Consider the following 27,843-nt stretch of genomic DNA (forward strand, 5'->3'; position numbering starts at 1 on the left):
GGTCACAAAGAGTTTGTCACCCTTTTGCCTCTTAATCCAATCCCATTAACAACATCTAAGATTTTTTCGTGTTATTTAGGATTTTTTTTCCTTCTCATTCAGAGATTCTCATGGCTGTTTGAATGCTGTGAATTTAGGTTTTGGTTGCAAAAGGAAACGAGTTCAAATATCAAATGGACCCTTAATTGTTACAACACAGACAAGAAAATTGTTTGTTTTACAGTTTGAAAAGAGAAGTTAACCAAGAACACAAAAAGCTAAACTAAACTAGGTGAAGGCCAGCTGACTATCAGACTGCCACCACCCTTTTATATGCTGACGTTAGAAAAGGTGAAGGAGGGACTCTGCTTACTAGAATTTTCCAGATGATTGCTTTGGATGTTTTCTATCGTATGCTTCTTGAACTGCATGTAGTAACTGCGTGTAGCTTTGGGGGTTTTGTTGTTTGTTGCGGTGCCTACTTTTAATCTGCTTTAGTGGTCATTTTCCTGGAAATTTAGATATTCAACATTTCTTGATCTCTTTTTATCTTCTCTCCTTCCCATTTCTGTTTTCTTCTTCTTTCCGTGGCTTGTCTCTTTACTGCTAGTCACTAATGGCCAAACTTTCTAGCCTGAAAATCAAAATGGGCCAGATGCAGTATGAGAAACAGAGGAAAGAGCACAAACTCCAGGCGATGAAGGTCGGCTTTTCCCAGGATGACTGTTGTGCTTGCTGTATGATTATGGTTTTTTGACCTCTCCCTTTGGCACCTCTTCTTCTTCTTCTTCTTTTTAATTTTTGAGGCATAAAATGATTAAATCTGGTTAGATTCTGTTTTCACGCTCAAAAATGTATGTATTTTTGCAAATAATTTACTTGACCACGCATTACTGCATTTTGCTATAATGCATGGTTAAGTCAAGTGCAATCAGAAACACCACTTCCTTAAGTCTGCATTTACTAGGCACCAACTTTATAATTTCTTGTCCTGTTTAGTCTCTGATCCAGATGAAACTCTTAGAAAGAGGCTGAAAGAAAAACGTAAGGGGGGGTTTTATGTCCGTGATTTTATTATTGCACTCACCTCCACCCGTATTTGCATGAACGAGCATGAGCCATCTGAACTCTGCTTGTCCATTATAACCAGTTGCAGTGCTAGTACCCGACCACAGCGCGCCACATCTCAACTTTTTTTTTTTAATGGCACGAATCTTGTCACTGAGTTTTTAATGCCCGGCTACAACAGCAACAAGAACAGTTTGCCTTGTGTTGTTAGCAGGAATGAAGAATGAACTGTTTGTTGTGACCCTTCAGACTGCTTACTCCACCTTCTGACTCATGTCTTCCAACGTTAATCACCTACCTCTCTTCACCAGCAACCTGTGTGTGCGTGTGTGCGCACCCTGCTAACCTGTCCTGCTGTTGTGCTTTTCAGTTTCTTTCATGTACAGCTGTCTTAATAAATGTCCACTTTCCCATCAGTTATATATACTATACTCTACATTCATCTGTATAGAACAGTTTCATTTTTCATGCACAGCACACGCACTCTCCATGATTCTCTATATTGAAGTACAAATTACAAGTGTCCATTTTAAGAATCCTATTGACTAAAGCAAAAACACAAGCTACCTTCATGTCTTGAGCATACCTTTTAAACATTTACAGTGCAGGTGAGGAAAAATAAGCGAGGCCCCCGAGTTTAATAACTAGTCAAACTTTTCTTGGGTAGAAGTAACCTTGAATAAACATTTGTAGCTGTAGACCAGACCAGTTTAATGTTTAACAGACAGTTTATCCTTAGGACTGCTTCTGCTCAGCCAGATTCTCAAAATGTTTCAGTATAAATGAGTTTCTTGAGGTCATTCTGCAGCTTTTCTATCAGGTTCACTCCAGAAGAAGGATTTTCTTTGTTTGTAGTCATCCTTGAGTAGATTTATCTCAAAGTTTTGGCCTTTTGTTTCACTGCCAACTAGGGATGCAACGATACCAATTTTTTCAAACCGATACTTGGATCTGAGTACTTGCCGATACAGAGTACAAAAAAACGATACTTCTACCACACACACACACACACACACAAATACAATTAATTGGAAGACAGGTTTTATTATATTCCCTGCCGATAAAAAATAAAATCTTAATAAAAATGACCACAAAAAAATTTCAAGTGAAAAATAAGCACTTCTGTTAAATTATTGCAGAGTCTCCACTTTGTAATTTTACAAAATATCACTGAACTATTGGCACTGTCTCGAGCTTTCAGAATAATAAATAAACACTTCTGTTTGGAATAAAATAAATACAAATTAGGTTTCGAATAAAATAAACTTTTAAATTATTGCAGAGTGTCCATATTGTAAACAAACAAACAAAATAATTCTTATTAAATAAATAATAAAATATAAAAAATTATAAAATAAATAATAAATAAAATAATAATTGGCCCCCTAGTGGCCAATCTAAAAAACTACAACAGAAATGACAAGCCTCCCTCTGATTAATGAAATAAGTTGGTATCGGTTCATGGTATCGGTTAACTTTTACGAGTATGAGTACACACACATTTTACAGTATCGGCCCCTGATACCCGATACCAGTATCGGTATCGGTGCATCCCTACTGCCAACAATAACAGTTTGAGAGATATAAGCATAATTTGCAGTGTAAAAAAATTAGGAAACTGAACAAGTGGAGGACAAAAAAAGTTCTGTTCATCCATCTGTTTTCTAAAGTATCAGAAATGTTCTCAGTGAAAGGGTGGCTGTGAAGAAAGAAGGGAAACTGGTAGAAAAGGCTGAGGTATGCCAAAATACACAAGTACTGAAAGGGACCGCTATCAGAGTGTGTGTCAGTGTGTTGAAAAGTGGAAATGTTTGAGCAAAGGTTAACATGTAAAACACCCGCTCACACCAACACTGTGTGTACGTTTGGTTTCTAAAAAGCAGTGTGGCCGTGATGTTGCTGGACTGACAGCCTGTAATGTTGCATCCTGTATGTTTAAATTTTACATATCCTCACATTTTAACACCCTCAAACTTCACACCAGGAACTCTTTCAGTAATCTTTTTCTCTCCTCTCTAGATGTGGAAGTCCAGAGGATGAAGAAGGCAGTGGAGTCTTTGATGGCAGCAAATGAAGAAAAGGTACATGTGACCAACTAGGATTCACCGTGTATCACATCCCAGCTACCCAAAGCTGCTCCGGGGGGGGGGATAAACTGACCTCATTTTTCTTTTTCATTACCTTTTCCTTTGCAGGATCGTAAAATTGAAGAACTGAAACAGTCACTGCTGCGGTACAAGAAAGTACAAGACATGGTGATGTCCGTGCAGGGAAAGAAAGGTTACAATCTAAAAATTTAAGTATTTTGACAAATTTACATAAAATTTGATTCACAGCATTTAAAAACTGACATTAATGATGTGCTAAAATAATGCATTTTAAGCTTTAGCTGCCACACAGGCCCTTCAGCTATCCCTGGGTTGCTTGCCTTTTCCCCTTGTTGTTTGTATAGTTTTGTGTGCGAAAACTTTTGAGCTACTTCCTACATCTTGTGAACAGGATCATGTGTTAAATAATTTGATTTTATATTTTGGTCCATTACAGAAACAAAGACAAATGATAATGAGCACGTTGAGAGTTCTGGTGATGGATGGGCCACAGTCCGAGCTAGCCCTCCGTCTGTGGAGTCCGAAAAACAAGAAGGCACGGATGCTGAACAACTGAGAGGGAAAAGCCCAGATGAGGTTTGTGGAGAGGGAGAGGAGATGCAGCAAAGGGCCACGGGTCGGTCTCAAACTTGGTCGGTGCGTCTCAGTCATGTGGCATGCGGTTGCCTGTTCACCCACTAAGCTAAACTGGCACCCATGGTATCACTATTTAAATGGCAGAGAACATGAGATATTTTTAATTTTGCTTTTACTCTTTTTCCTCCCCTGGAGCGACTTCACATATCATTAAACTCTAAAGTGCTCAGTAAAACACTCTCACAAAAACTTCACATTAATTTCACTCCTTTGGAAATGAGTGTTGAAGAGCTGGACAACCAATTAGTTGAATAACATCTTTTGTCAGATCTCTGTATGCAGATTTAGACTGTTCTCAGGGACTCTGTAGAGTTTTTAAGTCACAGTTTTAATGCATTTAAATCTTCTTTTGTCTTTCTGACTCAGATGGAAAGCCCCAGTGGACTAAGTGAAGAGCCCTCGCCTTCACCCAGCCCGTCTGATCCAGAGAAAATGTCAGAATCTGAACCGGCAGATGCAGAAAGGTAAAGATTTTATGTGTTATACATGACTGTTTTTCTTTTAACAATATTTTTAATTTACAAATTAAAAAAACAAATAACCGGAGAACACTAGACGCCAAAGAACCAAACAAACAGCAAATCCAAACATGGCAAACCACCAATCCTAGTGGAATCTCTTTCATATTCTTCACTGACGAACACAGTGAAATGGTGCTCATTCTGCCTGCATGTGTCTTGTATTTATATTAAAATGCTGTAACTTGCCAGGAATTACATAAATTCACATTAAAATCTGAGTATTGGAAGCTCTCACTGCAATTTACGCTATAAATAAAGTGTAAATTTACACTAAATTGTGGTAAGAGCGGTGAAGCATGCTGTTTAATGCACGTATATGTTTAAATTATCCGGGGCAGTCCATGTGGCGTTGCACCACGTGTTTGACGTGTCACTGAGTGCTTGTTATATATGTTATATATTATTATAGCACTATGACTAAATAATGAGGGAAGTATTATGTATCACCACCATGATGAACACTTGTGGCAATAGTATGTATAGTACTCTGCACAGTGTGTGCATATTTGATGTGTATAGATGTTTTAAAATTATTACTCATGATATCACAATGTCCAGACATGTCCTGTAGGGACATGAGGAGGAAACGGTGGCAAAAGGAGCTATGTGAGGCTGCTAAAGGCAGTGGATCCATCACCAGACCACAGGCAACAATAACACATGTACCAGTTGTTGAACTTGTTACGGATTCAAATATTGAGGAGGGATACAGGAGGAAAACCCAAAATAACCACACTGGTCCGGCCGGGTCAAGTCAAACGATGATTTAATGAACACACGCGTGGGAGATGGACACCATACATCAGACAGCATTAGATCTCAATACAAACTCCACACACTCATTGTTTTATGAAAATCAGGGTATTAGAACGCCCCCTCATGCGTACAGATAGTACAATACAGTCAATATTGACAACTTTAGACACATCAAGAAAAACATTCTCTTCGTCTCGAGGACAGACACTGGCTCCAGTGCCTCTCCTTGGAGCGGACTGTCCCCTACGGAGACACAACATTACAGCTGCAAGGTTTTCCAAATTATCAAGTTGACGTGTATATAATTCGCTGAGTCAGGGATACAATATTAAATGCATGTTGGTTTAATGAACTACCATTACTTAAAAACTTAATAAAAAGATATAACTGAATAAAAAATCACAAAGAATCACATAATATCAGTGTTATGTAAGCGCGTGCAACCTCCTGGGCCCAAAGTCATCTCACACCATGGATCAGCCAGTCATAGCGCTGACTGAAGTTTTTGACCTTTATTAACTCGGGCACAACTCTATAATAAGCAACAAACTGCCATATGTGTAAGGTGATCATGTTTACACCTGCAAAGAGAGCTCATATAATTATTCTGACACCTGTAAATAAAAGATTAACACCAGGTTATAACAATCACTGTAATTCAAAGGTTAAATGTAATGTCAATAGCTTCAATCAATGTTTAATGCAATGCTTATTAAATGATTCTGATATAATGATGATGATTCTGCTAAAAATGAAATAAAACACCCCTTTTCACCCGACAATTCCCTCTGTTGACCTCTAGGAGAATCCAGAGGTCACAACACCAAATGTTATATCAATTCTTGATCTACACAGCCTGTTCTACGTGCATCAATGGCATCATGGACATCGGAGTCACAACTCTAGGGTCCACTGCCCTTGTGATTACTTTCTCTAACAATGCTCTGGCACAAGGAATGAAACAACACCCACAAATAACAAAAATACCCACCAAAATAGACAAAGTAAGCATGACCGAAAGCACAAGCCCTTTCCACCGTCCGAACACAGAGTCCATCCAGCCCTCCAGCGGATTGTCAACTCCTGAGTGATCATGCATCGTTTCAGACAGGCTCTTTAAGCCCTCAAGAGCCCGAGTCACTGAGCCGTCCGGAGCGGTGTTGTTTGGAATGAAGGTGCAGCACTGATCTCCAAACATGGCACAAACGCCCCCTTTTTCTGCTAATAGCATATCAAGGGCCATCCTATTTTGCACACCCATTAATGAGGTGGGACCCACCTGCTCCGCTAACCCCTCCATCCCGTCTCTGGTCAGGTTAGAGAGTCTCAGCACATTATAATGAACATAATTAATCCTATCTACGTTCTTGTTTGGGGTCACTGGAAAGAAAGCAGAGATTATTGGAAGATTTTCAAAACCGGCTGCTATTTGGTCAGCAAGTTTATATTCACTTGGAACCCCCCTGGGCACTCCAATGGAGTCGATCCAGGTTGGTGAATTCATTCTAGGGTCATAAACATGTGTTCCATCAATTTGTCTTTTTAGCGAAATGTGTCTCTTGCGTCTGGCTGCCAATGTGCGTGTGTTGCGCTGTGGGGTCGCTTTTACCTGATTTCCAATTAGCATAAGTGGCGCTCCTAGTCTCACCATCGCGCACGTCCCCACGCTTCCCAGAGGAACACGAACCAAAAGAGTCTTGTGGCCGCAATAAGCCCGCTCCTGGCCCAGGTTCCAATCAGTGTGGTCGCATCACTTACATTATTTGTGGTCCTCCCCATGTGTGTAACAGAACACCAACTGGGATCAATTTCTCCCAAATTATACTTTACTTTATCGGTGGAGAACTTAAAACACGTATAATTATCCTTTCTAGGCATAAACGGTCCTACTTGGGTGTATTTGTGGATAGGGGGAAATAAACTGGACAAAACAGTGCAATTCCCACTATTCACTACTTCTCTCGTCATTCGCAACATGCAATTATAGCCCCACTGATCCTCTGGATGCAGTGGCGCCGGCTCTGTGAACAAACGCGGTCTAGCGGAAGCACAAGCTACACAATTAGACAATTTTTGTTCTCTCGCATTTTGAGCCATCCAGTCCAGCCAGATGTTACTGTCACTGAACCCGGTGGCGCGTTCAATCAAATCTCGAGGTTTTAATGTGCTGTAGTCCACTGACAGGACCCGTCTACCGTTTGGTTCCTGCTCCTCTGGTACCGCCTCCGACGACCCGCTTCCTTTTTGGCCTGTAAAAGAAGTAACAGAGTTGATTGAATTGAAAGTCACGTGTGTTGCTGTTTCTTTTCTAACTGACTGTACTATGTTATGTTTTCCTAAGAAATTAACTTTAATTAACCTTTTTGGATCAACTCCTACAGTTTCCACGCCCACAACTAAATATACAGGTTTTTCCCGCTGCCAAAGTCAACAGATTTTTAGATGGACTGTAATCCCTTTGAAGTTTAAGCTCATTTCCTGGTCCTAATTCTGACGGTTCCCAATTTTCCCCAGTATAACCCTTTACCTGATTCCAATTCCTACACCACCCGTCATAAGGCCGATTTCCCCTTTCGCAGTGTGTACTCACTGAGTAATCCCAGCAGATCCACACATTGTATCCTCTCCAATTGCCGCTCGCGCCCTTACAGTTAAAAACATCACACAAATCAAATGTAAAAGAGGTTGTGGAGCCATTAACATAATCTAATTCTAAACCACCATAAGTGCTGAGACACTCATCCGTTTTACCAGAGATTTCGCGCTTCATTCTCGCCCGCGACTTGAGTTCACTCAGTGGTATATCGAGTGGCGCTGGGCTGGAATGACCTCCGTGCTCAGACAGTCTGCGTGGGCCGGTCTGCAACAAATAAACCAAAAAACATATAGCGGTGATTAATAACATAGTTAACATCAGACGAAGTAACATTTTGTTAATTTTTGTAACTTCTCTCTCATCACAGGTTTCTGATTGTTGTAATGGCATTGTATCATGTATGACTTGTTTTTTGTTATTTTTGTCTTTTTTTTTTTTTTTTTTACATACAAGTTCAAAACTCTTCTTATCAAAGCCTTTATGTGAAATCTTCAATTTGATACTGCTCCTTTTTGCTGTCGCGGTGACTTCCTCCTAAGCTGGTCTTCGTTCTTCGGCCTCCCAGGTAGACTACCGGTCGGCCCGTTGCACAGGTGTGAGGGTTTATTCTGCCTCTGTTTTTCACCTGTGTTGGGTGGAGTTGCAATTTTTTCCACCCAGCTGTCGTGTGCCGGTGCACACTGCGACCAATGGTACCAGTTGTCGCCTTTCCCTTTCAGTTGAACTGCTTTCGCCGTCCGGGCCAACACCTCGTATGGACCAGTCCAACGAGGTTCCTTCCACTTGCGTTTGATGACCTTCAGCCACACTACTCTCGCGTCTGGGACCTCTCCTTCTCCTGGGGGTTTTTCACAAGCCACCTGCTTTGTGAAGCTGGACACAAGCGCCTTTAACTCGTTCCAATAGTCTGCGTGAGACCTGTTCCCTCTCGTGCCCTGTTCGACCGGGCCCACCGTCCAAGGTGCCGGAAACTGTCTCCCAGTCAGCAGCTCGTATGGCGTGAAACCTGTGGACTGATTAACAGAACATCTTATGGTCATCAACGCAATCGGCAGGGCCGCGACCCAATTGAGCCCTGTTTGCGCGCAGATTTTAGCTAATTTATTTTTCAAATTTAAATTCATCCTTTCTACTTTCCCTTGGGATTGAGGATGATACACTGTTCCAAATTTGTGCTGAACTCCCAACATTTTTTCCACCTTTGCCAAATCTTGATTTTTAAAGTGGGTTCCATTATCTGATCGAATTTTTTTAGGGAACCCATGTCGAGGAATATAATGATTGATTAAACATTTGATCACGGTCCTCGCATCTTCCTTTTTAGTCGCCCATGCCTCTGGCCAGCCGGTCAGTACATCTACACACACCAACAAATAACGAAGACCACCAGGGCCTGAATCAATCATATCAGTGAAATCAATGACAATCTCCTCTCCCGGCCTCTCAGGCATCCGGAACTTACCCAATTCTGGTTTGATCACTGGCTTGGGATTGTGTGCTCCACAGATTAGACACCTTTTGGCCTTCTCCCTTATCATTTCTCTGAGGTTAGGGTGCCACCAGTGACACAGATTTCTCTCCATCTGTGCTATTCCGACGTGTCCAAGCCCGTGGGCCTCGCTCACCTTCTGTTTCGCCATTTCGTCTGTTAGCACGGGACGCCCGTCTGGCCCCCTCCACAAGCCTCCATCCTGCCAGGCTCCCTTATTTTTCCACACCCCCTTTTCCTCTGGGGATGCCTCCTCCTGGGCCTGTTTGACCTCCTCCATTTGGTTAATTGGCCCTTCCTCTTCTGCAATTACCTGTATCATTTGTCTCCGTCCTTTGTAACCTGCTGCCTCCTTTGCGGCTTCGTCCGCTTTCTGGTTTCCTTTTGCCACCATGCTGGTTCCTTGTGAGTGTCCTTTGCATTTTATGATACTCACTTCTCTTGGATCGGCCAAGGCCTCCTCCAATTCCTCCATTTCCTTCTTGTGGCAAATAGGTGCGTTGGTTGCTGTTCTGAATCCTGCTCTTTTCCATTGAGGCAGCTCCACGTGCGCTGCTCCGAATGCATACGCTGAGTCTGTGTAGATGTTCACTCTCATATCCTTAGCTAACCTCAAAGCTCGAGCTAGGGCTATCACTTCAGCTCTCTGAGCCGACTGCTGTCCCTCAATCCTTCCTGCTTCTTTGACCTGATACTCATTTCCTACTCTACAGACCACCGCATAGCCGGTTTTTAGTCCTTCTTCATCTCTGTGGCAACATCCATCTGTGAACCAATCCTCAGCTCCAGGTATAGGTTCCGCCTTCAGGTCCTCTCTAATTTTTTCTTCAACCTGTGCTCTTTTGACGCAGTCATGTGGTTCCCCTGCTCCCATTAAATCTGCCATGTTAATTCCTTCATGTGTGAATGTCAAATTTGGAGCCTCCAAAACTTTACTCAACTTCTGTTGTGCCCGTGGCGTCATACTAAATGCTTGTGAGTTCACGTACGCCACTATACTATGTGTAGTGAGTATTTTTAGTGGATGTCCTCTCACTACATGTGCTGTTTTCTGAATGACTTTGGCAACCCCTGCTGCATGTTGTGTGCATGTGGGATGTCTTGCTTCTGTTGGATGCAGTTTTATACTAACATACATGAGAACATCCCTACTCCCCCCTTTTTTCTGAAACAACACCCCGTTTACGACGGAGTTTGTTTCGGAAATATCCAAATAGAATGGCTCATCATAATTAGGTGTAACCAAATCAGATGCTCTTGACAGATCCTGTTTTAATGCAATAAACGCGATTTCAGTGTCAGGCGTCCAAGGCAATTCAGCCTTAAGATTTCGAACGCCAACTTGCTTCAGTAGGCCCCTTAAAGGGGCAGTTTTACCTACATAGTCAGGAATGAACTTTCTGCTGTAACCTGTCAACCCAAGGAAAGAAAGCATTTCTCTCACTGTTCGCGGTTTTGGGTGTGTCAGAATTTGGTCTCTGTGTGTGTTCATTAAACCCACTGATTTGTGTGCGATTACCCGACCCAAAAATGTTACCTCAGGTCGAACCAATTGCAACTTTTCTTTACTCACTTTGAAGCCACACTCCACCAATCTATTCAACACGACGAGCGAGGCTGCCGCACAATCCGCTGCTGACGGGGCTGCAATGAGAAGATCATCGACATATTGAATCAATGTACATCCATCTGGCAAATTACATGTTGACAGGGCCTCTTTGAGCACCTGATTGAAAATGCCAGGAGAAAGTGCAAAACCTTGTGGTAGACGTGTGTATCTGAATTTTTTGCCTCTGTATGTGAATGAGAAAATGTCTCTGAGTGACTCATGCAGTGGAAGACAAAAGAATGCATTTGCTAGGTCAATACAAGTGAACCACTTTTGGTCACACTTAATATCTGATAGTGCAGTGTAAGGGTTTGGAACAGGTACAGTGTTAGTGTGCAATATGGCATTAATGGCACGCAAATCATGTGCCATACGATACTTTCCTGTTCCAGATTTCTCCACCGGTAGAATTGGTGTGTTCCAATGTGAGTAAGATGGCTCTAACACTCCGGCATTTAACAGCCCTTCAATTGTTTCTGCAATTCCTTCTTCTGCTTCAGGTTTATGTTTATACTGCGGTCTGTTGATTGGTGTGTTTGATTTCAGGTGGAACAGGATAGGCGAACAGGTGGCCAGGCCAACATCTGTGGGCCCTTTGGACCACAAACTGTCAGGCAGTTTTGACAGTTCAGCAACTGCATCAGGATGATCTGCTCTCTCTCTTCCATATGTTTCTGAAATTTCTTGATGTTCAAGGGTCACTACATCATTAGACATGCAAGTTATACGATAGATTTTAGAATTTGGTGCATAACATAAATTTGGAATTTGGGTGCTTTGCCACCCTGCGTCGTCCAGCGCCCGCCTGACCATTGGTCCCAGATCACATGCTCCATGACCTTCGTGGACCGCCAATGTAATGTGAGGGGCCGAATTTTCTCCCACATTATACCAAGGCAGTTGTTCATCAGTTAATTTTACAGCCGCGGCTACACCTTCTGGCCCAATGTAAATGTTATTTGTTTGCACATTCCAGCTCTGACCCTCAAGATCAGACTGGAATAGTTCACGATAGGTGTCATCATTTTCCCTGTCATAAAAAAGAGTGACGTGGTATGGATCTCGTGGTGGGGAGTAAACTGCCAAGCTCATTATCCAGGGTCTCCACAGTTGGAATTGACTTAGAATGCCTTCCTCCAGCAGCCTTCCCCAGTAAATGTCGGCTTTGGGTTGTTCACAGTTCTGAAGCAGATATTGAGTCTTTGAGTTTGTTCCCAGGCACGGGAAATGCTGTCCTCCTGGCAGAGTAACAGACAGTCCATCTGCAGAGCACATGATAGTAGCTCCCAGCTTCACGAGCAGGTCCCTGCCCATGAGATTCACTGGCACTTGAGGTGACACCACATATTGATGTTTCACAGTCTGCTTTCCCAGCTTTGTCACGGCTGGATCGGTCAACGGCAGAGTCATTGGAACCCCGGAAAAACCCACCACATTAACTGTGTGATAGGAAAGTGTGGCACAGTCTGGTGTTGCTCTCAATGTGGAATATGTTGCTCCAGTGTCCACTAGAAAGGGCAATTCTGTCCCTTCCACGGTCATTGACAGCATAGGGTCTGCCATCCCCATGCTGTTTGGTCTCTCCGGGCTCCTTCAGTACTGCTGCTGTTCCCAGCCCCAGTCAGCCACTGGGTACTGAGCGACTGGCGCTGCACTTGGGTTCGGGGCTTGATATGCTCCCCTGTACCCATTTCTCCCTCTTTGTGTTCCACGTGCCTGGGGTCGATAGCCTCTCCTTGGATTGCTTTGAAAAGATTCTGGACAATCTCTACTCCAGTGTCCCTCTGCTCCACATTTCCAACAGGCATTCCAAGGCATGTTAGTGGGATTCCCTGTTTCACGAGCTCTTTGCACTCCCCTCACTGATCCACCACGCCCTCTTTGCGGACCACCGGTTCCCCAATTCCCTATGGGTTGACGCTGCCTTGGTGCATTGACGGGCCACCTGTCATCAGAGCACAGACCCGGGTCTCCCTCTGGCCATTCAGGCGCGGGACCAGGCCGGGGCCCAGCTATCATTATTTTCTTTGCGTTCTCCTTTTCCTCCTTCTTTTTCTCTCCAACTTTATTTCTCGCCTCTGTCAGCTGTAACTTAACCAAGGACGCCTGTGCCTCCTCCAACTCTTTTTTTTGTCTGTTCGCGGTATCCTGTTCCTCCTGCAACCGGTGTGTTACATGTCTTTCCCACTGCACAGAGTCCGCTACAGCAAAATCTGGATTTTTCTCTAAGTCAGCTTTTACTTGATTGGGCAGCCCTGCCAGCACCGCAGAACGGAACCACGCACGATGCTCACCTTCATTACCTGGATGGATACCTGTTTCTGACAACCACTGCTCTTTGGCTTTTGCTAAAAACTCCCTAGGTGTATGTTGGGGGTCCCAATTTATTTTAGGTATAGCTCCAGTATTAGGGGTTGGGTACTTCTCACGGACTGCGTCAGATAAGGCACATTGCACTTCATGGTATGGCAGATCATTTGCATACCGAGTTGTATGGGCTATAGCCTCTACATCAGCTAGCCCACCACCGAGCATACAGTGGCCAGCAATAGCACGGAAATCGCCAATGGCAAGTTCCTGGCCTTCGGTCAATCTACTCAATGTTCTTAACCAACTCGCTCCTCCCTCAGTTATAGGTGGAAGTTGTTTAACCAATGCTTCCAAATCTCTTATTTTATATGGGCGGTACAGTGGTTCATTTTTTGAACCTGCTATTAAAGGGAGATTATAACCAGGGGCAGCAGCTCCTGGCTCTAAGGACACTTTTTTATAGCGAACCGCGTGTTGTTTTCCACTTGAACTTTGAAACATGGGCCTTCTTACTCCTATTCCTCCACGTCCCGATCTCAAATTTCTGCCTACGTTTGAGTCTGACTCAACTACTCTGTCTTTTTCCTCATCACTCTCCTCTTCTGATGAAGTCGCACCATCTTCACTCTCCTTCTCTGGCTTAGCTTCAGTCAGTTTTTTCTTGACGTCTTTTAGCGTTTTTATTACTTCCCTTAATGCATTTGGATGTTCATGCATCCGGCCATAGACTTCTCCTCTCCAATTTTTGTCCTTAGCCGTTGTGTCAGGTTTCTCCGACCTACTGGTTTGGGTCTGCCCTTCTCGTACTGGTGTTGGCAACTCCTGAAAGGTTGACCGTTCACTTCCATCCTCCGTTGACATTGTATCCTCCATTTTAAGGGTCTGTTCAGTCTGTCCACTGTAACTTGGCTGTTCCTCCATTATTACCTCTGAGTCTGACATTTTTTCTTTACTTAGTGGGCGGGGAGGCGAGGTTAAGCCTTCATCTGCAGCTGAGGCTACCTTTCTCCCTCCCCCACTTTGGGGCTGACATTTAACTGTCACTGACCTTTCTTTGGGACGAACTATAAGTGGGCTGGTATATTCAACGTCCGCTATTCCTCCAACAACCACTCCAGTTTGTCCATCTGGACCATGAACTTGTCCCCCACCAAGAGTCATCACAGGCATGATGTATGATTGTGGTGGGGCACTAGGTGATACTGCGGCCCAAGTATATAATTTTGGTGTGTCAGGTTTGTTAGCATCTTCTGGGTTTGACATTAAATCCTTCATTTGGCTCTTTATCTTCTTATTTTCCTCCTTCAGCTGTTTCAATGACTCCATGACATTTTCCATGTCTCCTGTTTCCTCCATGACATCCTCCATCATCCAAGATGATGCTCCATTCCACAGGAACAGCCATTTACAGCACTTTGCATGGGTCTCCTTTAAATTCTTGATTTCTTTTTTGGCTTTCCGGTTAACTGAACGTCCCTCTGTTTCCTTTTCCAGTTGTTCCAGTTTCTGCTCGCATCTCTCTCCTTCCGTTTTAAACACAATGTTTAGGGCTATCTTCTCCTCCAGCCCTCTCTGTTGGGAGGCAATAATTTTTCTTACCTCCACATCCATCATTTTGCATTCTTTCTCCGCTGTTTTTAATGATCCAGGGAAAGCCAAGCGAATGGCTTTTTTAGCTGTTGCAGTTGTTCCTCCATAGGCCTAAATGCCCTAGACCCACTAGATGTCGCGCTGGAGCTGTTTGCCATTTTCCTGAAACACAGGCTTACCTCCCTCTCAATGACGTTACTCGACTCCTCCTCCTGGGTCACCCCACTACGTCTCCTTGAGAGTTCTCAGAATTAATCTCACCACTCCAACGGTCACAGTCTCCTCCAGACCTGCTCGGTGACACACAATTAACCCAGTGCGTCAGAGAGTTGACCGTGGTTTTATTAATGTTCACACTTAATCACAATATTTCACTCTCCCATTTAATTTAATAAACCCAAATACATTGTGTGCTGTACTTTATGCACGCTACAGCCACACAGTTTAACACCTTCTCACCACACCAAGTCGTCACAAAACCTGCGTCAAGGCGCTCTCGTATCACATAATAATAAATAGACACCATTCTATTTTAACCGGTGGGAGAGTGATGAACCAGTCAAACCCAAACTCCTCAATAGTTCGCCATTTTACTTCAACACTAAACAATCAAACTCCACTTAGTCTCATTTACTCCAGACACCATTAACCATTTCAAACACACAGTCACAAACAATTCATGTCAGCCACACAATTTCAAAAAGCCAATTATCTCCTTTTAAATAATTTCTCACTTCGGGACTTCTCCACCACTAACTCTACAAATTTTAAGAAAGCATATCAAATTCAGTACCGGTTATTACCGCTTGTACCATGGAGAAAACAAACATAGCCGCCTCTGTGACTTCATACTCGGGGTCATCCGCCTGTATGGCTAGTTCAATCACCCCTTTAAATAAAAGTAAACACCGACTAATATATAGATCTAAGTCGTCCAGATCTATTTCTGAACTTACTGACACCTCATAAGGGGCATCTCCCTCTTCTGTCTGTGCAGAACAGTTACAATTCACCTCCAGAAGCCCCTCTACCCCTGTAACTTCAATGTGACAGGACGCTGATCGCAACATTATTAGGGTTTTTATAACTTTATATGAACAGGAATTTATCAATATTGAGTGGGGTTTTTTTTCTTCTTTCAAATATGTGTGTGAATGTAAATGAATTTCTTACTTTTCACAAGTCCACTTTATTGCGTGCTCATAGATTCACTTCTGTTAAAGTTATTCAACAAATATATTTTTCTTTATTTATTCCTTATGGATTATGTCACGCTTATTAGTGGCTCATATATACTTAAACTTATGTCTAGACTTGAACACAGAGGTAGAGCATCATTCCATCCTTTTTAGGGTGACAAACTCCACTTTCTCTGTATCAAGACAGCTCATAACCTTTCAACAATTTTATCTAATGTATTATTGATTAAGATTCTTCTAGGAGAATAAATGTGTGGTTTTCTAAGTACACTTAAATTTTGTCTCAGATTAGTTCACTACAATTTGATCCAAATTGTAAACACTCACCTCCCCATACACCACAATAACTCAGAGTTATATGTATTATATCTTATATTATCACAAGAAAGCAACTGGGTTAATCAAGCATACTTGTCTATAGTCTCACACTGAAAGAAAAAGACGCTCACAGTCTTATAACTTCATATATATCTTGCTTGAATCAAAAGCATTTTAAACTTTCCACTTTTCAGCCATGCAACACAAGAGAAATATGCCAACCACAGTCATTAATCATATATTCACAGCAATATTCAAAACTCATTTATATTATCATAATACACAAAACCAGCATGTTATTTACAGGGCTTTAACAATACTTGCAAAGCATAATTATAACAGTCAATCACACTCTAAACAAAAATGAACGTCCTCTGTGTACCTCACAGCAGCCACGTCATTTGCATGTTCACACACACAATCCAATCAGGCACGCAGCGCTGCAGCACGCTATCGTCACACACAGCCTCGTTTCACACTCAACTCTCTATCTTATTTTACACAGACGTCTTATATTTACACTCACTCTCAGGCCTGAAAGTTTTAGCGCCTACACAATTTTGACAAATTTAAGATAACGGGTCCAACCGAAGAAAGTCCAACTTTTTTGTAATCAATTAACCAGTATCAGCCTCTAACTGTATCTGGCCTCATCTCTAAAGTCCCTAAGTCAATTTACAGTGCCCAAAAAAGCGCAGATAAGGAGACTCTAACTCCTAGCTTGTTCCAGGATGCCCTGTACCCCACAGTCAAGCCAACTGAACTAACCCTGTTCGCCGACAGGTCAAGGTCGCGCGTCCGCGGCCAGGAGGGAGCGTAACCTCCGGGCTATGCGCCTCTTAGTGGACTCTAACCACCGTTCTAACAAAATTTATAATACTTTTAAACCGCCGTCAACCCTCTAAAACAAGAGTATGACTGACGCAGATGCAACGTTATGGACAATGGAGCCTCTAACTCTCAACATGGCCAACACAGATGCAATCCTTTAAACCAATGGAGCCTCTAACTCACAAAATGACCAATTCCCTATCAAACTACCTGAGCCTCTAACTCAGTATTATTTTCCTTTACCTCGGGCCTCTAACCCAGTATTATTACTTTTAAGCTTATATCAAGTTTCAACACTCATGAGATTTTTTCATCAAAATCAAAACAGGCCTTCACCAGTAATTTCAGTGAGTAGACTTTTAATTTATACAATCCAATTTGGCACAGTTCGGATTTACATTCAACAGGTTGTGCCTTACCTTTAGATGTGCTGGCCTGCCCACTCACGTCAGACCACTGGCTCGTGCCTGCCCGTTCGACCACCTCGGACCGTCCAAACCTCCAAACCTTCCTCCTCAATACCACAGGACGAGCCCCCAAAACTGTTACGGATTCAAATATTGAGGAGGGATACAGGAGGAAAACCCAAAATAACCACACTGGTCCGGCCGGGTCAAGTCAAACGATGATTTAATGAACACACGCGTGGGAGATGGACACCATACATCAGACAGCATCAGATCTCAATACAAACTCCACACACTCATTGTTTTATGAAAATCAGGGTATTAGAACGCCCCCTCATGCGTACAGATAGTACAATACAGTCAATATTGACAACTTTAGACACATCAAGAAAAACATTCTCTTCGTCTCGAGGACAGACACTGGCTCCAGTGCCTCTCCTTGGAGCGGACTGTCCCCTACGGAGACACAACATTACAGCTGCAAGGTTTTCCAAATTATCAAGTTGACGTGTATATAATTCGCTGAGTCAGGGATACAATATTAAATGCATGTTGGTTTAATGAACTACCATTACTTAAAAACTTAATAAAAAGATATAACTGAATAAAAAATCACAAAGAATCACATAATATCAGTGTTATGTAAGCGCGTGCAACCTCCTGGGCCCAAAGTCATCTCACACCATGGATCAGCCAGTCATAGCGCTGACTGAAGTTTTTGACCTTTATTAACTCGGGCACAACTCTATAATAAGCAACAAACTGCCATATGTGTAAGGTGATCATGTTTACACCTGCAAAGAGAGCTCATATAATTATTCTGACACCTGTAAATAAAAGATTAACACCAGGTTATAACAATCACTGTAATTCAAAGGTTAAATGTAATGTCAATAGCTTCAATCAATGTTTAATGCAATGCTTATTAAATGATTCTGATATAATGATGATGATTCTGCTAAAAATGAAATAAAACACCCCTTTTCACCCGACAAACTGCAGAGGTATTCAAGTGTAAAAATAATAATAGCAAACACATTTGCAATGTTTTGGTTCTGTAACATTTTTTATCATTACTTTTTCATGGATTAGGTGCAAGAGTTGTTAAGTGTGGATAATTAAATAATAGGTTAATGTAATAGTAAATTGTGCCTTTTTCTCAGATCAACAGGAAGTGGAGAGTGATAGATGAGACGAAGCGATGGAAGGAGGAAGAGAAGCAAAGTGAGTGAGTCACAGGCAGAGCTTGGTTTATTTCCCACAGTTTTTTAAATCTGTTGCCTTATGGTTCCAAGCGTTGTCACTAATCTTTGCATTTTATTATTATCTTGTAACACTTGTTTTAGGGCTGTTCGATATAACGTATATATCAGATGACAATATAAAGACATCTATCATTTCATTATACGCTATTGTTTGTTTTATGGTATCATAAAATAAACAGTTTGTGCCAATATTTTTTTTTCACCGTTTTGATGGTCACTGTAGTGGCTATATTAATTTCTTAAAGTTCTCTCTTTCTCTAATATTTAATATAACCACACTATGGACGGACAAGAGCCCGTTTTTATGCGTTGTTTTTATGCGTTTTTGTTAGCAACAACAACGGTAAAACCCTTGCGTGACCGCTTGGTTTTTTTTTTCCACATAAACCTTTCAGAATAAAGCCCAAGATCCTGTTGAGACTTTTCAAAATAAACTGAATCAGATGAAAGAGTATGCAGAGTGTTTGTGGATGAGAAGCAAAAAAGAGTCGTCAGGTGCTAAAAAGTAAACCTTAGACTCAAATGTTAGAACAGGCTTTTCCCCGCAGCACATAGAAAACGGCGGCTGTTACAACTTATGTCTAATAATGTATAGTTTCATGCATCGGTTAAAACATTAGACTCCAGGTACACGACGCCCAGCTGGTAACACTTCAAAACAGATTCACAGAAAATGTAAAGTTTTTGTGATTTATATCGTTATTGGGACGATAGATGTCTTATATCAGGATATGAGATTTTGGTCATATCGCACAGCCCTAACTTGTTTAATCCTATATTCCTATGTATTGTATACCTTGTCAGGTTTCATCTGCGTGCTCAGGTGATTAACAATATTACCATCGGTGGTGAAGATCCATTCTGGTGGTGTGCTTGTGGCTGGAATACACAGATATTTCCGTGCCATGTGGGACATTAACGGGAAATGTTCTTCATTCATTTTCCACCAAGCCAGTGGATCTTCTTCTGCATCTACGATCTCCTCACTGAGGTAACAGTCCATTTCTGTCTTGGCTCAGCATCAACAGAAATTCACTGCAGCCATTGTGATATTTGATGCGTCGTAATTTATTTCAGGCTATTTCGCAAATACATATTTTTGCGGCAATGTCATTCACAAACGCAAAATATTACTTCCTTAAGATCAAGCCTATATCAAAATTGTGTCATTCTTTTGGCCCATTGGAGTGCGGTAAGCCGTCATAGGCCCCTATTGGAAACTAAGAATATTACATGGAATTGCTTGTTTGGCAAAAAAAATTGGTAAATAATGTAATTTGGTTTTACAAAACAAAAACATGGAAAACTACAATTTTCATACATCACTCTGAACACACCATCCCCACTGTCAAATATGGTGGTGGCAGCATCATGCTCTGGGGGTGCTTCTTTCATAAGGGACAGGGAAGCTGGTCAGAGCTGATGGGAAGATGGATGGAGCCAAATACAGGGCAATCTTGGAAGAAAACCTCTTGGAGTCTGCAAAAGACTTGAGACTGGGGTAGAGGTTCACCTTCCAGCAGGACAATGACCCTAAACATAAAGCCAGTGCAACAATGTAATGGTTTAAAACAAAACATATCCATGTGTTAGAATGGCCCAGTCAAAGTCCAGATCTAAATCCAATCAAGAATCTGTGGCAAGATCTGAAAACTGCTGTTCACAAACGCTGTCCAGCTGATCTGACTGAGCTGGAGCTGTTTTGCACAGAAGAATGGGCAAAGATTTCAGTCTCTAGATGTGCAAAGCTGGTAGAGACATACCCTAAAAGACTGGCAGCTGTAATTGCAGCAAAAGGTGGTTCTACAAAGTATTAACTCAGGGGGCTGAATAATTACGCACACCCCACTTTGCAGTTATTTATTTGTAAAAAAAATGTTTGGAATCATGTATGATTTTTGTTCCACTTCTCACGTGTGCACCACTTTGTATTGGTCTTTCAAGTGGAATTCCAATAAAATTGATTCATGTTTGTGGCTTTAATGTGACAAAATGTGGAAAAGTTCAAGGGGGCGGAATACTTTTGCAAGCCACTGTATTTGCAAAAGTGATCCGACGTTTTCAAAGACGTCTGTTACCCACCAGCTCGATAGCTAGCCGGGTGCTCGAGGGTCACTAGAGCCGCCGAGAACGGTCTTTCGCTATTCAGGTTAAACGCAATGTTGGGACTAACGCGTTATTAAGTAATGCGTTACTGTAACTACGTTATTATGCCAAAATCAGGAACACGTTAATCGTTACTGGGATTTAAATAGGGTTGTTATTTGTTACTTCTTGCGGTGGCTATCGCGGAGCTTCCACAGATTCAGTAACATTAGCAAGTGGTGGAGGCGAGGAGGTGGATGAGGGAAAGGGGAGGCAGGAGAAGCAGGCGGCCACCTGTCCGAGTGTCAGGTGAACTGAACTTCAGGTAAGAAGTTATGACCTGCAGTCTATCTGGGTCAGATATAAACCAAGTTTAGTTGGATGTTATTTTTCGTTATGCTGACTTTTTCGTACTGGGTACTAGCTAGCATGATGGAGTTTCTGTACAGCTGGGTGGGTGCTATGATGTATAAGGTTAATTATTAGAGTTGCCAACCGTCCCCTAAAAAACGGAATCGTCTCTTCTGTTTCTACTTCACTCATGAAACTGATCAATGATCAGCTGATCGGCTTGTCCAAGTGCCGTCTCTCTTGTTTGTGTATCGGCCACTTTGCGCCAGAAAGAAGAAAGCAGCGGAGGTCGCGTTAAACAAAAGCAGCACGTTTAAGCTTGATCAGCTGTTGTTAGAATTTATTTAATATTACTTTCTAGTATCAGCTGATGTTTGCTGGAGCCACAGCTGTAAAAGCTGCTGGTCACTATATCGGTTTGGATATGTGGTGAGAGGGAAACATGAAGATGAAGCCAGGAGACGTCCTTACTAAATCATCAGAGCTGAACAGGTGATGTAGAAACAGGTTTACCTTTTAGGTGACATGAATGAGTTGAAGGAAAGTTATGAACTGTTTCTGAGAGACAAATAACACCAGGATCCTTTTTTTACGTAGCTGACAGCTGGTAACTGTGCAGGGGCAGGTCTAGCAAAGTTTTGCCAGGGGGCCAGGTAGGGCATTAACAGGAAGAGGGGGGCACAAAGAAATACTTTTCTTTCTTATTCTCATTTAAAATGTAAAAAGCGCACATGACGTTGTAGGGCTGGGCGATATGACCCAAAATGCATATCTCGATATTTTTTAGCTGGATGGCGATATACGATATATTTCGATTTTTTTTTTTTAAAGCCATAAGGTAAGAACAAAAAGAGAGTTCTTAGTCAAAGCTGTGTCCCAGATGTCACACAGGCACATTAACATACAGCATAGATGTACATGAAAAAAACTACTCAAAAATAAATGATGAGCATTTATTAAATAATAATGCTCCATAAATAAAAGAAAACTATGTTGTTTTTGTGCATAACAAAGAGCTCACAATTGTGCAGTCAAAATGTAAACTAAGAGACACTGAGCATAATAACAAAGACAGATTTCACAGCTGCTCTCTTTCCAAGTTCATGACTGACAGCCTGGAGTTTGAAATCCTCTTCATAACCGTGTCTCTTAACAGGTGCCATTTATGGTCCTTATACACACACAGTACGGTAATATTACGTTGAAGCACAGTACGTATCACTCCGCTAGGCTCCTCGGTAGCCGTAATGCTCCGATAATCCATCAAGCCGGTGCAGCTCCGTAGCTTATCAAAGTCGAACTAAAACATTTTTTGGCAGATTGCTGAGCGCCGTGTACCACATAAAATCGGTTCGCGGTCATCAAGCACAACCAGAATTCATACATAAGGCGCACTGTCGATTTTTGAGAAAATTAAAGGATTTCAGGCCGTGCATGGCGTTAGCGTGGTTAGCTCGTTTGCGTGGTTAGCTCGTTAGCGTGGTTAGCTCGTTAACACGTTGACGCCGTCCACCCCCACACACGGGGCGATGCGCAGTAACTCGTTAACGTTGATTTGCCGTGTCCATCTTGTCGCTGCTCCCCCATCGCTTCACCAGCGATGGGGAAGGAGGGGAGTTGTGTTCAGTGAAGGAGAGGCGAAGCCGAGTAACGTTGCGTAAAGACAAAAGCGGACCAAAGACAGGCAAACTTGTGGCTCCACAACTATAATTATAACGTAACATAGACTATATCGATATAAAAGATATTGTCACATCTTATATCTCGTATAAAAATATATCGATATTTTTAAAAAACTCGATATATCGCCCAGCCCTATGACGTTGTGACGTAGGCTAGAATCACGGCAGCAGTCGACTGTGGTCCAGTTGTGGGATTTCTCTTGTAGAAATATGCACATTATTTTTTCCTTTTTATTTGTAGGTGGCACAGTGCACTTGTGGCAAGTAAGAACGCTAGAAGACTGACAATCTTGCTGGGTATCCAGTTACGGAAGCAACACATTAACAAGAGAATTCTGAGTACAACCAAAGTTACTTTCCCTAGTAACTAGTTACGTTGAAAGTAACGAGTAACTTGAAGAGTTACTTTTGATAGAAGTAATAAAACTAAGTTACTCATTTAAAGTAACTTACCAACACTGGTTAAACGTAATATATACGTCACTTAGATCATCTGAAAAAAAGTTTTTTTTCCAGTGTTTTATTTGTTCCGGAGTAAATCGGTTTGGCTGAGATTATTTATTTTAATAATTTAATAAATAATAAATTAATTTAATAAAATAATAATTATGTATTATTATTTATTAGATTAGATTAAATAAATAAATAAATAAAACTTTATTAATCCCTCGGGTGGGTTCCTCCTCGGCTTTCACACAGCTGAATAAACGTCAAACAGAAAACTGATTAAACAGAAGTGTGGCATGGTCGAGAATTTACACCAGTGTCCTACTATATTTTAGATAGCAAGGAGCAGACAGTGGTGACGCAAATCTGAAGGCTAGACCGTCCAATTTCACAGCCGTTTACTTTAATATGAATACCTTGTGTTAATTTAACATAAGTTTAATTTGCTGCCAAATAAAAACGTCTGTGTGCAACCACTGTTTAATGAAGTAAATTCAAAATGTTCTCTTGTTTTTGTTGTCCCTAGAGCACGCAGTGAACTCCACAAGAACAGAAACGGCAGAAAACAAACTGGGCTGGCTGTCTCAGCCACCCCAGACTTATTTAGACTTTTCTCTAGACTGAAAACAGAACTATGAAAACCTTCAGGAGACACATTATTTACATCATCATGGCCAAATTGTTCATATGAGGCTGAAATCATGAAGCGGTGGCCTCGTCATTCTCTGACCATAATCCAGCTAGGCAGGAGGCAGTCAAAGAGTGGTTAGGTCGAGGCGATGTGGAGGTGCTCACTTGCCCGCCCTGACAGAGATGTGGACGACGTGGATGATGTGGGCAGTGGTGGTGGTGACATGGACAACATGGACATGCTTGACTGCCTCTGGAGCGACGTGGACGTACTCCCTGATGCTGCACCGGCATGAGAGACACGACAGACTACGCAAACAACATTGACACATGGGAGGCAAGAAACAGAACAAAAAATACTACTAAATCAAAGAACAGAAACTAAACGAGATACACTCAGTCCGGGGGGGGGGCATAATTTAACATAAAGGAGATCACAGTATAGTTATCACAAACTGGTATGGTTGGTGAGCCATGGTTGGAAAACAATATTACTGTTTTGTAAAGGATAACTGGTTCAAGTCCAAAATTTTAGTAGGCCTCAAGTAGATCATAAGCTCAGTTCCACAGAAAACAACTGGGAAATTCACTTCAGTTGAAAATCATTGAGAAGGCCCATTAAGCTGCAGAAATAACAAGGCCTGGTGTGGCAAGACCTAAACATATATTAAGTAGGCGTTTTGCACCATGTGGCTTTTAACCACTAGTCAGAACCACATCAGGAGATGGTTCTGAAACAGGAGAAACGAGCTCCTCAGGTTCAGGAGCAAGATTCTCCAGCTGCAGAGGTTCACCAGTGATCTTGTGAACAGCAGCTAATACTTTTTCTTCCTCCTCCCTTCTCAGCTCATCCTTAAGATTTTCAGTGATCTCTCTTTTCATTTTTAGATGTTCATAAAGTTCATCTATGAGATCTTGTTTATGAACAAGTTTGAAATTCTGCTTTTTGACTTCTTCTTCCAGCCAAAATATTTGTAGTGTCAGACTTCCTGTTGTCTTTGCTTGATACTCAAGATTTTGTAAACAATTCTTGAGATTTGTGTTCTCTGTTTTTAACTTGTTTATCACAGCAGATTCCACCTGTGAAGTCCCTGTTAAGCTTTGAAAAGCCCCAGTAAGCTGCAGGTATTTTAAGGCCTACTGCGGCAACACCTAAACCTATTTTAAGAGGGACGGCCGTGGGCATTCGTATTGTGCCGCTAGAGGTGAAATTCTTGGACCGGCGCAAGACGGATGAAAGCGAAAGCATTTGCCAAGTCCTTTGTCCTTAAATACCCCCTCTTCACCTTCGCAAACACAGTTTTACTTGGAACATTTTCAGAAACAGCGAGTTGTGTTTTGCAAACCAGAAACCTTTCAGAAAGGGACTATTTTTAAACTTAAACAATTAAGCAAACATTTTTTCTTCTCGACACTTTGCATTAAACGTTTAAAGAAATATGTCACACGAAACATTTAATAATTGACAGTCTGACAGAGAGATTCGAGAGGAATCACAAAGACTGTATGGGATGATGGAGAGAGAAATATCGGCGCCTAGGGAGCTTCAAATGAAAATACAAGAACTCCAGTTGGAGTTAAGCACCCTAAAGCGCAAAAAGAATTATTACAAAAAAAATTACTATCGCTTTAAAAATGAGCGTGAACAGAATAGTACAGATGCGCATGAAAGGAATTTCCATTTTAGGGAAAGCATGGTTGAGCTTGAAAAAGTGACTCAACAGTCAGATGACATCGAAGCTCTAATTGTTGCAGAGAATAAAAATTTGCAAGCAGAGCTTAGAACCTTTCGGATGATGCGCCATGAATTTCAGGAAAAGGAAGCATCTCTGCTTGAGCAGAACAGCAGCATTGCTGCTGAGTTGTCTCAAATTGAAAGTGAGCGAAATGAACAAAAGAAAGAGAACGCAGATCTCAAGGAAGAGAGAGAGAGACTTGAGCACCAAGTGGGAGAAGCTCACCATAAAATAACAAAAAAAGAAGAGATAATAGAAAAACAGAACAGAGAAATAGATCACAAGACAGAACAGATAGTTGAGCTGAAAAAAGAAATATGTATTCTTCAGTGTAGGGTGAGACAGGCACTGGATGAAAAACAGTCACAGGTGGAATCTCTGGAGGCTAAAATGCAGGAACAGGTTAACACCATTCAGACGATGCACTATGACTTTCTGGAAAAAGAAGAATATCTCCTCGAGCGTAACAGCAGCATTGCTGCTGAGTTGTCTCAGATTGAAAGTGAGAGAAACGAAAAAAAGAAAGAGAATGCAAAACTCGAGAAAACTTTAGAGACTGTTGAACAGAGACTTGAGCACCAAGTGGGAGAAGCTCACCATAAAAGAATTTAAAAAAGAAGAGATTATAGAAAAACAATATAGGGAAATTGTTCGCAAGACAGAACTCACAGTTGAGCTGAAAAGAAAAATTTGTACTCTTCAGCATCAGGTGAGACATGCACTGGATGAAAATCAGTCACAGGTGGAATCTCTGGAGGCTAAAATGCAGGAGCAGGTAAGCACAATTCAGAGGATGCACCATGACTTTCAAGAAAAAGAAGAATATCTCCTTAAAGAGAACAGCAGCATTGCTGTTGAGATAAACAAATTAAGAAAACAGAGAACACAAATCTCAAGAAACGTTTACAAAATCTTGAGTATCAAGCAAAGACGACAGGAAGTCTGACACTACAAATATTTTGGCTGGAAGAAAAAGTCAAAAAGCAGAATTTCAAAATTGTTCATAAACAAGATCTCATAGATGAACTTTATGAACATCTAAAAATGAAAAGAGAGATCACTGAAAATCTTAAGGATGAGCTGAGAAGGGAGGAGGAAGAATAAGTATTAGCTGCTGTTCACAAGATCACTGGTGAACCTCTGCAGCTGGAGAATCTTGCTCCTGAACCTGAGGAGCTTGTTTCTCCTATTTCAGAACCATCTCCTGATGTGGTCCCGACACAGGAGAATCTTGCTCCTGAACCTGAGGAGCTTGATTCTCCTGTCTCAGAACAGCCTCCTGAAGGGGTTCCGACTAGTGGTTTATGGCGTCATGGTGTCAAACGCCTACTTAATCATGGCCCCAGTTCAGAGAGAAAACCCACAAAATGGAACCGGAGTCCTATTCCATTATTCCTAGACAACTGAGCAGCAATGCTGCTGTTCTGCTCAAGGAGAGATCCTGCCTTTTCCTGAAAGTCACGGTGCATCCTCTGAATGGTTTTAACCTCTGCGCGCAAATTCTCGTTCTCTGCCACGATCAGATCTTTGATGTCATCTGACTTTTGAGTCATTCTTTTAAACTCTTCCATCTTTTCGTCAAATTTTCTCATCCATCTTCTCATGCACATCTACTAGCGAAGCCTGACAGGTAATAATGAGGAGCATATTTTTAACAAATGCACTCAAAGCTTGAAAGCTTCAACTCAACATCTGATTAGTGATTGGTTATGATGATGCTCAGGGGCGCGACTCATCTTAGATCGACAATACAGCCAAACTCATTGGAAAGAGCTTTTGACACCATCTACAAGCCAGCTTTCATCCTAAACCAGTGGTTCTTAACCTTGTTGGAGGTACCGAACCCCACCAGTTTCATATGCGCATTGAACCCCTCTTTAGTGAAAAATAAAATATGATTTTTTTCAAATTCAAGACATAGATATGGGATATTGGTGCACAAAATGAGCCGTGCATGTCACGGTGGAGGCTCTGCCGAACCCCTGAGACCGACTCACCGAACGGCTAGGGTTCGATCGAACCCAGGTTAAGAACCACTGTCCTAAACTGTCTCCCTTTTAAGCGCTTTCCTTAATGTTTAAATTGTTCTCATGACAAACTGAATGGATCTGTTTAAGCTCATCTCTTGAGCGATGGAAATTATTTTTATAATAATTCTTCTTGAGGTTAACGGTGCTCAACTCCAGCTGGAAATCTTAAATTTTCTCTTGAAGTTCCATAGGCTCAGATA

The 27,843-nt window shown here is 41.8% G+C and overlaps 2 protein-coding genes and 2 pseudogenes across 2 annotated transcripts; 2 read left to right on the top strand and 2 right to left on the bottom strand.

The window, feature by feature from the left end:
* The first annotated feature begins 625 nt into the window (after positions 1-625).
* On the top strand, positions 626-6,241 carry LOC148094789 (uncharacterized). The gene is made up of 8 exons (XM_087837120.1): positions 626-716; positions 979-1,023; positions 3,067-3,128; positions 3,243-3,327; positions 3,592-3,731; positions 4,158-4,255; positions 4,884-4,974; positions 6,176-6,241. The coding sequence occupies exons 1-8, from the start codon at positions 626-628 to the stop codon at positions 6,239-6,241; spliced, it is 678 nt and encodes a 225-aa protein (XP_087693246.1).
* LOC148094790 (uncharacterized) lies at positions 5,134-9,640 on the bottom strand. Its single transcript, XM_087837119.1, has 2 exons — positions 9,127-9,640; positions 5,134-8,670 (listed from the first exon to the last, which is right to left on the bottom strand). The coding sequence occupies exons 1-2, from the start codon at positions 9,626-9,628 to the stop codon at positions 8,156-8,158; spliced, it is 1,017 nt and encodes a 338-aa protein (XP_087693245.1). The 5' UTR covers positions 9,629-9,640; the 3' UTR covers positions 5,134-8,155.
* A 97-nt stretch (positions 9,641-9,737) lies between these two features.
* On the bottom strand, positions 9,738-15,008 carry LOC148094791 (uncharacterized; annotated as a pseudogene).
* Positions 15,009-24,960: 9,952 nt separating this feature from the next.
* On the top strand, positions 24,961-26,717 carry LOC148094792 (uncharacterized; annotated as a pseudogene).
* Positions 26,718-27,843: the final 1,126 nt, after the last annotated feature.

This window comes from Neolamprologus brichardi, unplaced genomic scaffold (assembly GCF_056152115.1).
Source record: "Neolamprologus brichardi isolate AB-2024 unplaced genomic scaffold, ASM5615211v1 NODE_ptg000169l+_length_28419_cov_1, whole genome shotgun sequence".
Taxonomy (NCBI): domain Eukaryota; kingdom Metazoa; phylum Chordata; class Actinopteri; order Cichliformes; family Cichlidae; genus Neolamprologus; species Neolamprologus brichardi.

Coding starts and splice junctions, on each gene's coding strand:
- LOC148094789 (XM_087837120.1), top strand. CDS start 626: ATGGGCCAGATGCAGTATGAGAAACAGAGGAAAGAGCACAAACTCCAG. Junction 717..978: donor GGATGACTGTTGTGCTTGCT/GTATGATTATGG, acceptor TGTCCTGTTTAG/TCTCTGATCCAGATGAAACT. Junction 4,975..6,175: donor CACAGGCAACAATAACACAT/GTACCAGTTGTT, acceptor GCATCGTTTCAG/ACAGGCTCTTTAAGCCCTCA.
- LOC148094790 (XM_087837119.1), bottom strand. CDS start 9,628: ATGGAGGAATTGGAGGAGGCCTTGGCCGATCCAAGAGAAGTGAGTATC. Junction 8,671..9,126: donor AGTGATCAAACCAGAATTGG/GTAAGTTCCGGA, acceptor ATCAGTCCACAG/GTTTCACGCCATACGAGCTG.